Source organism: Podarcis filfolensis, assembly GCF_964270895.1.
Source record: "Podarcis filfolensis genome assembly, chromosome: 12".
NCBI lineage: Eukaryota > Metazoa > Chordata > Lepidosauria > Squamata > Lacertidae > Podarcis > Podarcis filfolensis.
In genome coordinates, this window is record NC_139614.1 from 53,958,190 (window position 1) to 53,971,048 (window position 12,859).

The 12,859-nt window shown below is 44.9% G+C and overlaps 1 protein-coding gene and 1 long non-coding RNA gene across 2 annotated transcripts in view; one reads left to right on the forward strand and one right to left on the reverse strand.

The window, feature by feature from the left end:
* Positions 1–12,859, forward strand: part of PTH1R (parathyroid hormone 1 receptor) — a 125,605-nt gene that overhangs the window by 95,747 nt on the left and 16,999 nt on the right. Inside the window, exons 5-7 of the mRNA XM_083579802.1 lie at positions 3,368–3,462; positions 4,694–4,880; positions 9,288–9,441. Coding sequence (XP_083435928.1) covers positions 3,368–3,462; positions 4,694–4,880; positions 9,288–9,441 — 436 coding nt within the window. The remainder of the gene's footprint in view (positions 1–3,367; positions 3,463–4,693; positions 4,881–9,287; positions 9,442–12,859) is intronic.
* LOC310746357 overlaps positions 1–12,859 on the reverse strand; it is a 123,626-nt gene that overhangs the window by 55,309 nt on the left and 55,458 nt on the right. The gene's annotated exons all lie outside the window — the stretch shown is intronic.

The following is a 12,859-nucleotide window of genomic DNA, read 5'->3' on the forward strand; positions in this document are numbered from 1 at the left end:
GCCGCGTTGCCTGGGGACTCGCCTTTGCTCAGCGCTTCCCAGCGGAGAGGTGACGGTGGTTTTCCTTGCTGCATCCCCTTTGCCGGGTTGCTGCGCTGTGGGAACCACCACTTGGGGCTTCGTTTGACTGCTGGCTGGGCTTTCTGCCTTAGGCTCAGAAGGGCTCAGAAGTTGAACATACCTGTGTCCGGAAAATCCCTTATTTTGGCTGCTGATCCCTTATTTTCGAGGCTGCTGGTCCCTTATTTTCAAATCTGTAAGTTGACAGCTATGGAAAAGGTCTCACAAAGGGTGGAAAGATCTAGGCTGAAGATCAGCCACGGGTTTTCTGAATGTCCCATTGGAGAAAGGGGTGCCATCATTTGCTCATTTCTTTAAGGCATTTATATACATTTTTATGAATAAATATGTAAAACCCATAAAAATCATTTATGGGGGAAAATAAAAAATATATTTACGGGCCCCCAGTTCATAAAATCTCAAAGCATTCCCCAACATAAAAGCATGCAACAAAAACCAGAAAAAGCAATGAGATGAGAGTTTAAACCTGTTTTCAGTCTATCAAAATGTTAAATTATTTTTTTTAATTCATTTTAGAAAACCTTTATTTTCACACATCGACAAATATACATAACATATAATACAAAAGATGATACAAATGAATAAAAACAATAAAGTAAGAAAAGTTAGAAAAACAAACATAAACAAATACAATATATTACAGTTACATAACAAATTAAAATATGTAACTTCCAATAATTCTCATTATACTACTTATGTTATCTGTATTCCTTGCACAGATTCATATTATTTTATTGTGTTTATAGATATATAATCCACTATTACATTTTGAATAATTCTTGGTTGTCAGTATCACTCTATTTCTGCAAGTATCTTATTGTTCGTACAGTACATTTTCAATTAAATTATTGTTCCTAATTTTTTAATTAATGACAACTATCTTTTTCTGAAAGTTCTTTTCTTATGACCAAGCGGCGTGTAGACTTTATGAACTAAATCTATTCGTATAGTCTATTGGAAGCCGCCCAGAGTGGCTGGGGCAAGCCAGTCAGATGTGCTGGGTACACAAAAAGCAAATTAATAATAATAATATTCTAAATGATAAACAAAACCAGATTTTGCTTAACTGTTGTGGGAAGATGTGTCCTTAACTGCCTGCATTGGTCTGGCAGAAAAAGAAAAGTTTTCAGCAGGCGTTTTTGAAAAGCTGGCCCACTGAATCTCTAGTGGCAGAGAGTTCCGCAGGACTTGGCTGATGACACGAAAGGCTCGGTTTCTCATTGTTGTCAAACGAGCCTTGCCAACTCAGGGAATGACCAGCAATGCACCTTCAGATAATCTCAGTGATCAAGCTGGGATAGAAGGGTTCAGGCGAGCCCTGATATAACCTGGACCTAAGTTGTTCAGGACTCTGTAAATTAATATGTTTAGCCCCACAAAGAGTTTATTGCAGTAATCCAGCCTTGAGGTTATCAGTGCATGGATTGCTATGCTCAGGCTACCCCTGTCCCTATTATATGACACGGTTCAGGGCATAGCCTGCCCAAGCTGACTTAAGTCTCCTCCAGACAATCTATTCATTGAGCATAGATCTTTCATTACAGTGGTACCTTGGTTCTCAAATTTAATCCGTTCCGGAAGTCCGTTCCAAAACCAAAGCGTTCCAAAACCAAGGCGCGCTTTCCCATAGAAAGTAATGCAAAACGGATTAAACTGTTCCGGACTTTTAAAAACAACCCCTAAAACAGCAATTTGACATGAATTTTGCCATATAATGAAACCATTGATCCATAAAATGAAAGCAATAATCATTGCACTGTACTATAAAATAAATAAGACCGTGGATGATAAAAATTAAAATTAATCTTTTTTTCTTACCTGCACTGATGATAGTCATCTTTTGGATGGGGGACATTTATCCATTTCCGCAGTCACATAATCAATCAAGAACTGAACTGGGTTCCACACAGTCACAAAAACAAATTAACCGAAAAAGCCACAAAAACGCAAAATGAATAGCAAAAACAAAAGCGCCAAACTAAATGCGTTCTGGAAGTCTGTTTGACTTCTGAAATCTTCAAAAACCAAGGGACAGCTTCTGATTGGTGCAGGCGCCCCAGAAACTGTAGCCGACAGCCACATCAGACGTTCAGCTTCCGAAAAACATTTGAAAACCGAAACGCTTTTGGCATTTGAAAACCGAGGCGTTGGAGTACCAAAGCGTTTGAGAACCAAGGTACCACTGTCTTTTCCTGAAGCTTATCAACCGAGCGTAGATTATATTTATGGAGCATTTGCTCCGATTTGCTTGCAGAGAAGTTGTGCAACAATGAGGATTCATCTTGCATTCTCCCCGATTGGCTTCCGTGGTGTTTACACTTTCCCCCTCTTCATCATTTATTCATCCCACATTTTTCAATGCATCTCCCTGTCACATTCCTAACCGCAAAAAGCCCACTGTTGTTCTTCAAATGGGTACGCCGGGCTGGAGCGGCAGACAGCTTTAATCCACGTTAATTGCGCCAGCCTAAAGGGCCTTGAAACCCTTTCTGCAAAATACTCGACAGCCCAGAGGCAGTCTTTCGAGCAGCATTAAAACAATAGAAACCCACTTTTAAATACATCTCTCTCTCCACATAATTGATCTCAGCTGCTTAGGGAGACAATAACTGCAAAGTAGAATAAAAAGGTCGGAAGTAAAGCAATCCAGTTACAAAACTGAAAATGGCAGCAGGTCAAAGCCCACTTTGAGTAATGGGGAAGAAACATGTTTTCAACGTTGGTTTCGACGGTGGCGAAAGTGGAACCTTGCATAATTCCTTTGGTGGAGAGTTCCAGAGATACGGGGCCACCACTGGATAGGCCTTGTCTCTTGTGTCCAACAGTCTGCTTCTTTCTAAAAACCTGTTTGATCAAATTGTTGTTGTTGTTGTTTAGTCGTTTAGTCGTGTCCAACTCTTTGTGACCCCATGGACCAGAGCACGCCAGGCACTCCTGTCTTCCACTGCCTCCCACAGTTTGGTCAAACTCATGCTGGTAGCTTCAAGAACACTGTCCAACCATCTCGCCCTCTGTCTTCCCCTTCTCCTTGTGCCCTCCATCTTTCCCAGCATCAGGGTCTTTTCCAGGGAGTCTTCTCTTCTCCTGAGGTGGCCAAAGGATTGGAGCCTCAGTGAGCACTCAGGGCTGATTTCCTTCAGAATGGATAGGTTTGATCTTCTTGCACCAATGGTCTGACTCTGTATAAAACTGTTCCCTGTGTTCCTTCACAGAGAAACAAAATTAACGGCAGTTTCTCAATGCAATTCCCTTAACGTTCTCTTTCTCCCCTTACTTTTTGCTTCAGGAAGTCTTCGATCGCCTTTATTTGATCTATACTGTCGGCTATTCCATCTCGCTGGGGTCCCTAACCATCGCTGTCCTTATCCTAGGATACTTCCGGTAAGTAGCTGCAACTTCTTGTCTGCACTGCCATATGCAGTGTGTGTAACCAAACAAACCCCTGTGTTGCAAACAATTATCAGTGATATCCAAGGCAACACGATGACCACGTACAGCAATGCAATATCAGTATAAACTCTTTATATAATCTATACGGAACGCTGAACAATATGAAAAACCCAATAAACAGAATCTTATAAATCTCTGAAAGTAAGTCTTATAAGTCTCTGGAAGTCTTTGTAGACTATGCAAGTCTCTGAAAGAAGCAATGGGTCAGATTCTGATGAAAACAAGCCGTAAAGCTTTGTTTTATGCCGTCCAACGCTGCCGAAGTGGTCCGCAAACAGATGTAGTGAACAGCGATTCCGGATATACCCACTGTTTCGTAGAATTCTTCTTCAGCACAGCAGAAGGACACAAAAATGCTTCATCAACCCATCTATATGGTGAATGGAATTGTATATCAACAACAACAACCACAATCTTTATTACGGTCCAGAGACCCAACAAATCGTTACAAAGCAATACACAATTCATACAGCCTACCTCCAGGTTAAACAAGCATTTTGTTCAGAATATAGGGATCATTGGTTCTTCCAACCACCGATAAAAACTTGGCCACTGCTAATGTTCTAGCATTTGTCCAGTCTTCCAATAGGAACCTGACATAGTGAGCCTCTGATTTTCCCGGGAAAGGTACCAGCAAGGGTAGTATCAGTTCAGCCCTGGCTTGCTCATATTTTGCACAGTCCAACAAAATATGTTTTATGGAATCGATGTCTTGAGCACACAAGCAAAGTCTGTCCTGGTAGGGAACTCCTCTCAACCTGCCACCCAACACTGCAGAAGGAAAGACATTTAGTCTGGTTTTGTGAATAACCTTCGATAATTTGGTACTGTCAGGTTTTTAATGTAAGCATCCTCACAGCTGTCGTCGCATACATAAATAGTCTTTTCTGCTCTTTTGGTATCTCTTCCCCTGTAATTCCTAATAAAAAGGCGTCTGGTTTTGTCACAAAAGTTATCTTAAACTTTTTTTCCAACTCGTTATATATCATTTCCCAGAATGATTTTGTTATCTTGCACTTCCACCACATATGTTAGAAAGTGCCTTCCTTTTCTTTACATTTCCAGCATATATTTGTAGCAGTTCTGTACATTGTTGCTAACCTAAGAGACGGTCTTTCTCCCCACAACTTATCCCTCTTCTGCCTTCTGTTTCCCACGCCAGGCGCTTGCACTGCACAAGGAATTACATCCACATGCACCTGTTTGTCTCCTACATGCTGCGAGCCATCAGCATCTTCGTGAAGGACGCCGTCCTGTACTCCGGCTCGGCGCTGGAGGAGATGGAGCGGATCTCGGAAGAGGACTTCAAGTCCATCACGGAGGCACCTCCAGCAGACAAGTCCCAGTTGGTGAGTATGAGCCCCAGGGCAGCAGCAACCCCCGATGCAACACCTCTACTGGATTCAACAATTAAAACAGGGGTGGGTTAGAAAACTGGTGGGCATCACAAAATCCCAGAAGAGGAGGGGAGAGACTCCATCAGGCAAGGCCTCCATCCACCTGCCTTGCCCGACCCCCTGGCCCTGGGACTCCTCATAAGGAAGCTGTGCCTGGTGGAAGAACTGTGAGGGGAGAGACTTTGTCAGGCAAGGCCTCCGTCCGCCTGCCTTGCTCCACCCTCTAGTCTCTACTTTACTTCTGAATTTGTATTGTACAGTATTATTTTACGTACTGTGGCTTGCCATTGTTTTATTGAACATATAGTGGTACTTCTGGATGCGAACGGGATCCGTTCCGGAGCCCCATTCGGATCCTGAAGCAAACGTAAGATGCATCTGCACTTGCGCGGGTCGCGTTTTGCCGCTTCCACGCATGCGCATGACGTCATTTTGAGCATCTGCGCATGCGCGAGTGGCAAAACCCGGAACGCGCTCCGTTACTTCCGGGTCACCATGGAGCGCAACCTGAAAATATTCATCCCGAAGCTATTTCAACCTAAGGCATGACTCTAGTTTAGAAATTATTTACTGGAACTGTTGAGTGGATTTCTGTTTAACTTTTATATGTTGATATTATTATTGTATACTACTCTAATAATGGTTGAATGTTACTTTTTGATGTAGTTTGCTTATTTTAAAGTTTTGTTTTATTATCACATTTTTGTATTGCATTAGATTGTTATGAGATGTACATTTCTTGTTTCTTCGGCTTGCAAACCGCCTTGAGTATTGTAAGATAGAAAGACGGTATACAAAGAAAAAAATGATGATTAAACCATAAGAGCATCAGAAGAGGCGGTTGCGTCAGTCCAGTGGCCCACATAGTCCAGAATCCTGTTCTATTTTTTATTATTACTTGATTTTATAATTAACAATTACATTCAAATAGAAAACATATGCCTGTTGTCAAAGACGCCTGCTTCTTGGGAGAAAAGCAATGACAAACCTAGGCAGCATCTTAAAAAGCAGAGACATCACCTTGCCAACAAAAGTCCATATAGTTCAAGCTATGGATTTCCCAGTAGTGAGGTAAGGAAGTGAGAGCTGGACGATAAAGAAGGCTGATCGCCAAAGAATGGATGCTTTTGAATTCTGGTGCTGGAGGAGACTCTTGAGAGTCCCATGGACTGCAAGAAGATTGAACCGATCCATTCTGAAGGAAATCAGCCCTGAGTGCTCACTGGAAGGGCAGATCCTGAAGCTGAGGCTCCAATACTTGGGCCACCTCATGAGAAGAGAAGACTCCCTGGAAAAGACCCTGATGTTGGGAAAGATGGAGGGCACAAGGAGAAGGGGACGACAGAGGACGAGATGGTTGGACAGTGTTCTCGAAGCTGCAAACATGAGTCTGACCAAACTGCGGGAGGCAGTGGAAGACAGAAGTGCCTGGTGTGCTCTGGTCCAGGGGGTCACGAAGAGTCGGACATGACTAAATGACTAAACAGAACAGAAAACATAATTATAAACATATAGGATTCTCTGAATCCTTAGACTTCCCTTCACCTTTCCGTGGGTTTTGCTGTAAATCTTTTTCAACTGCATCTAATAATGTTCTCCATTTTTTCCTGAATTTCCATTGTTACCATAGTTCTTTTTACTTTACAAGTGTTATTACAATTCTGCCAATGTTTCTAATTGTTTACAGTGTTCTCCAAGATAAGTTATAAAATTTCCCCATTCCTCATTAAAGTTTTTACCTTCTCGGTTTCTAATCTTCCCGGTTATTTTTGCCATTTCAGCATAATCCATCATCTTTATCAGCCATTCTTCTCTGGTAGGAATTTTGTCATCCTTCCATCTCTAGGCCAAGAGTATCCGCGCTGCTGTTGTCGCGTACATAAATGGTATTTTCTGCTCCTTTGGTATTAAAGGAAATCAGCAAAACAAGGACTGCAAATAGACCAATATTGGACCTCTGAGAAGTAGAAGCATGCATATGTACTCAGTGCTTGGTTTGTGCCCCTTTTGCATCAATTACTGCCTCAATGCGGCGTGGCATGGATGCTATCAGCCTGTGGCACTGCTGAGGTGTTACGGAAGACCAGGAAGCTTCAATAGCAGCCTTCAGCTCTTCTGCATTGCTCGGTCTCAAGTCTCTCATCTTTCTCTTGGCAATGCCCCATAGATTCTCTATGGGGTTCAGGTCAGGCGAGTTTGCTGGCCAATCAAGCACAGTAATCCCATGGGCACTGAACCAGGTTTTGGTCCTTTTGGCAGTGTGGGCAGGTGCCAAAGTCCTGCTGGAAAATGAAGTCAGCAACCCCATAAAGCTCGTCTGCGGAAGGAAGCATGAAGTGCTCCAAAATCTCCTGGTAGACGGCTGCGTTGACCCTGGACTTAATGAAGCACAGTGGACCAACACCAGCTGATGACATGCCTCGCCAAATCTCTTTTCTGATGAGAGCAACTTTTGCGTCTCATTTGGAAACCAAGGACCCAGAGTCTGGAGGAAGAATGGGGAGGCACACAATGCCAGATGCTTGAAGTCCAGTGTGAAGTTTCCACAGTCTGTGTTGAATTACTGAAATAAATGAACTTTTCCACGATATTCTAATTTTCCGAGTTTCACCTGTATTCCCAGTGGTTAATATCCCTTAGCCACTAGATGGCACCGCTCCCCATTCTAGAACACACACACAATCTCTCTCTCTCTCTCTCTCTCTCTCTCTCTCTCTCTCTCTCTCTCTCTTAAATCAAGCCCCAAAATCCTTTCTACTTTCCTCATTCTTCTCTCATTTAATCCAAGGATCCATGTCTGGTGACATGTTATGAAATTTAACTGCTGCTCGTTCACTCCCCAAGGGGCGGGTGTCTTTGCAATCAAACATGCCACTGATATGGATCTCCATTCAAATCACTGACAATGTTAAAAATGAAACCCAAACCATCTGCAACAATTCCAGTCGGCCTTGACTGTGGATGTAACAAGAGCCCTGCAGCTGGGACAGACCAAAGGTGTCTAGGCCAGCATCCTGTTCCCACATGCCTCAACTGGGAAGCCAGCTGGTCTTCAGAGCTGTTGCTTTCTCCAACTGTGGACACAACAGCCTCTTCTTCTTCTTCTTCTTCTTCTTCTTCTTCTTCTTCTTCTTCTTCTTCTTCTTCTTCTTCTTTGGTGATCCCTCGTAACCGAGTAAGATTGTCTTCCATAAACACAGTTTTAACAATGAGTCCGTAAGTGACTGTGGAGGCCAATTCTGGATCCACACGTCCTTCCACAGTGGGGACATTGGTTTCCGGGCAGGAGTTGATCACGGTGAGGATTTGCCAAGCGTGCCTTCCTCTTAGCACGTTTCTCCCTTGCGTCCTGAGTTCGAGTGTCTTCAAAGCCCATGACACCTTTGGTAAAGGCTGTTCTCCAACTGGAGCACTCACAAGCCAGTATTTCCCAGTTGTCACTGTTTATACTACAATTTTATTTTATTTTTAGAATTGCCTTCAGACAACAGCATAGCCATCGTGGCTAGTAGCCATCAATAGCCCTCTCTTTCATGAATTTGTCTCTCTTGAAGCCATCCAAGTTGGTGAACATCAGTGCCTCCTGTAAGAGGCACGTAGTTTAGCTATGTGCTTTGTCAGGGTGGCGCTGTGGTCTAAACCACGGAGCCTCTTGGGCTTGCTGATCAGAAGGTCGGCGGTTCGAATCTCCACGACGGAGTGGGCTCCTGTTGCTCGGTCCCAGCTCCTGCCAACCTAGCAGTTCAAAAGCATGCCAAAGTGCAAGTAGATAAATAAGTATCACTGTGGCGGGAAGGTAAACAGTGTTTCCATGTCTGGTAACCCTATCTTAGCGGGTGGGGGGGGGGTTTAGTGGGGATGAACAGCAAATTCCTCAATGGTCTTGGTGATGAAGCCAGTGGTGAGGTCTTATGAAACCCAACTCTGTATAGAATAAAAGTATAATGCACACCGAATGTCCCACGGCAATTCGTATTATGACTCAAAATAATATCGACACAAAGCATAGGCGTACAGTCGCAAGGAACTTGAAAAAACATGTACACGGTCTTGCAGTTTGCTATTCAATATAACCGAGATTGAGAGTTCAACCTTGTAGTAAATCTTGTAGATAAGAACTGTGTACACAAAGGACTCTAGCCAGCAATGAGACGTCTATTTAAGGTCTTTGTTTCATATGCCTTCTTCAGGTTGGTCCAGATATATTATAAATGTCAAGTTCATGCTCATAATTGGACCAGCTCCTAATATAATGTTGGCGGTGCGGTTGGGTCTTGCCAAGAAGATTGTGGACGTTCTAAGTGTTCTGCTGCTTTAACCCCCTTTCCCTCCTCCTTTCCTTTCTCTGATCTCTCTCAGGTGGGTTGCAAGGTAGCAGTGACCTTGTTCCTTTACTTCCTGGCCACCAACTACTACTGGATCCTGGTGGAAGGACTCTACCTTCACAGCCTCATCTTCATGGCCTTCTTCTCGGAGAAGAAGTACCTTTGGGGATTCACGTTATTTGGCTGGGGTGAGTCTTGCCTCCCGTCTGCCTTACTCAACTGCTCAGAGTTTCCTGGGTGGTTTGAGAGATTACCTGGTCGGGGAGATAGATGAGGCATGTTTGTGTAGCGATGTGGATATGAGAAAATGGATTTTTAGTAATGCTGGGAAATGATTTGAGAAAAAGAAATTGGTAGTTCTTTTCCCTAGGAGAGGACAGATGAGCCCTGAGTTTGGATGAGTAAGAGATGATATTTTGTTTAGTAATTATCCTTCCTCTTTTCACTCATGTGAGAATGCAGATACCGTATTTTTCGCCCCATAGGGCGCAGCGGCCCATAGGGCGCATCTAGTTTTTTTGGGGGGGGAATAAAGAAAAAATATTATTTTGCCCCCCGGTGCGGGGCTGGGGCGGAGGAAGCCCAAGTTTCCCCCGACCCCAGCCCCCAGAACAGGCTGCTATCCGCAAGTCTAGGGAGCCCGCGGGAAGTCGTGCCGGTCTCCCCAGGCTTGCGGATATCTGCCCGAAGGCTTCGGGATGCAGGCATCTCTCTTCAGGATGCAGGCAACTCTGCAAACCAGGTTGGGGAGTAGCGGGATGGCGGCGCTCCGCCTCCCCACTGTCCCCCGAGCTTGTGGGGCTGGCGGTGGGGAGAAGCCCGCGGAGCTCCCAAGGCTTGCGGTTAGCTTCCTGAAGCCTGGAGAGCGAGAGGGGTCGTGCGCACCGACCCCTCTCGCTCTCCAGGCTTCAGTGAAAGCCTGCATTTGCCCCATAGGATGCACACACATTTCCCCTTCATTTTTGGAGGGGGAAAAATGCGTCCTATAGGGCGAAAAATATGGTACCTATTTCAGCAGAGAAAAGGCACCATCTGTGCACAGGTTTTCTCTAGAAGCTGTTTGGGACAAGGTTGCGTAATCTTCCAGAACAATTAGGATATCCAAGGATGCCTAGGCAAACTTGGATTGCTTTCTCCCTTTTTATGTTTCCCTCTGAACAAAGAAAACACTCTCAGACTTTTATGTAAACAAGAAAATACAGTGGTATGTCCAGTTGAGCACGGGATCCATTCCGGAGCTCTGGTCAGATCCTGAGGAATTCACAACCAGGTGTGCCTGTTCTGCGCATGCGCACAGTGCAGCAGAGCTCTTCTGCGCATTCACGCGGGGCGAAACCTGGAAAAATACTTTCAGGTTTGCCACAAGCGTAACCCAAAGGATACGCAACCAGAGGTGTACGTATCCAGAGGTACCACTGTATAAGTTTTACTCACATTAAAAGTCTCATCAGGCTTCAAAAAAATGCAGGATTGAAAATCAGGCAAGCAATAATTCTTAAAAGTTAGAAAAGTCCATAGTCCAGTTCAAAATGGAGTGTGCTGCTGGGAGGAGAGCTCCATTGCAGGTAAGAGACAGAGTGTGTAGTGACAGAAAGAAGAAGATTAAGTTTTTATTTTTCCCATTCCTGCCACACAAGTTTAGGAAATATGGCATCACAGAGTCCCCTGTTTGTGCCTATCGATCAACTATGCATTTGTGATTTGCTGCAGATCCCCTCACATTTCCAGGACCTTTATGAGAATGAAATAAAAATGGATCTACTCAGAGTAGGGCTAACATGGGATACAACCCAAATATGTGTTTCTGAATGCATTAGAAGCTGAGCTAAGGGAGTCCACCTATCGCTAACTGTGATCACTCCATGTTATCAGAATGTCTATAAGTTTCTGAGGTGATGTGGAGCTGAACAACAGGGAAGCCATTTTTCAACAGTGGCAACAAACCCTCAGGAACATATCATAATGGAAACACAATTGTGTGGAGGGGCAACTTTGTTTGGCCTTAATGGCTAAAACTGGATAGCAATGGGTAGATGTTTCATCAATAACTTTTGATGCCAGTGTGGTGTAGTGGTTAAGAGCAATAGACTCGTAATCTGGGGAACTGGGTTCGCTTCCCCGCTCCTCCACCTGCAGCTGCTGGGTGACCTTGGGCCAGTCACACTTCTCCGAAGTCTCTCAGCCCCACTCACCTCACAGAGTGTTTGTTGTGGGGGAGGAAGGGAAAGGAGAATGTTAGCTGCTTTGAGACTCCTTCGGGTAGTGATAAAGCGGGATATCAAATCCAAACTCTTCTTGTGGCTACCACGACACACCTATCTGCTTGGACGGAGGCTAGAAAACAACATTTTGGGTTTAGAATATAGTCAGTAAACGAGACGGGGGTTTGCTGGGGCCTGGAATGGGGTCTCCCAGGGTACGTTGCTTGCTTTGGGGGGAAACTGGTGAAGCTTTCAAAAAAAGCAAGCTCCATCTGCATGTTTTCCTTCTCTGCGTGTATATTTTCCAATAAACCCATGTGGCAAAAAGTAAAAACAGTAAGAACACACCAGTCTCTTGTCCCAAGGAAGCTGAACTGGGCTGTGTCCCTGCAATGTCCCTTCAGCTCAGGGCATCGGGCAGGTACAAAATTGAAGAATGGGGCCTGCATCTGTCCAGAGAGCGTAAGACAAGGTCGAGGAGAGAGCCAGGCTGCCATTTTGAAACCACAAAAGCCGAGGTCCCTCTTCTGGGTTTGTCAACGTCACAAGGCAGGCTCACCTCAGCCGGATTGTGGGGTCCTGGGGGAGCCCCTCATTCTGCTTTCTCCCACCCATTCCCTTTCCCCTCTTCCTTCCGCTCACGTCAAGAGAGGGGGGGCCCAAGGTCTATTTGAAGTAAGCAGGGGCTGCCTCGGGTTCATCGACGCCTGGAAGAACGGCAACCTGCAATTTTCAGAGGAAGTGGAGCTGCTGTTGAAAACAGGATGTGGTGGTGAAGTGTGTGCAGTTCATTAGCTGGAGCCATTCTGTTTTCATGGAGGGCCCTTCAGGGAAGGGAAGGGAAGGTTTTCGAAATAGCATAAGCTAATCAAGTGCCGAAAGGACACCGGAACCAGAACCACGACTGAGCGAGCCGGTTGCGCCAGACCAAACAGCCCCATCACAGCCAGCATCCTTGGAACACGAGCCAGAACCTGAACCCCGAACCAGGGAACACCCCAGGCCGCAACGCACACGTAGGCCGCCGGCGTACCTTGAGGACTATGAATGCGACCTCCCGGGCAGGACTGGAACTTAGAGGAGAGGGGTGTTATGTACTGAGTTGAATAGGATCCAAACTGCAGCAGTCTGATTGGTCCTAGAACAATGCAGCAGTATGATTGGTTGGCAGGAACCACCCAATCATGCTCCAGATAGAAGTGAATCCACAACCTGATTGGCTTACAGTAGAATTCCGGAATTAGCCAATCATGTGCAGCCCATTGTGTAAATAATGTATATAAAGCAGATGCTTTGAGGGGACATTCATTCATTCCTCCTCACCACTATGAGCTGAATAAAGAGCATGAAATCACTTTGCGACTCTGAGTATATTTCATGCAAGGAGGGTGCGTGGCTGCAATAG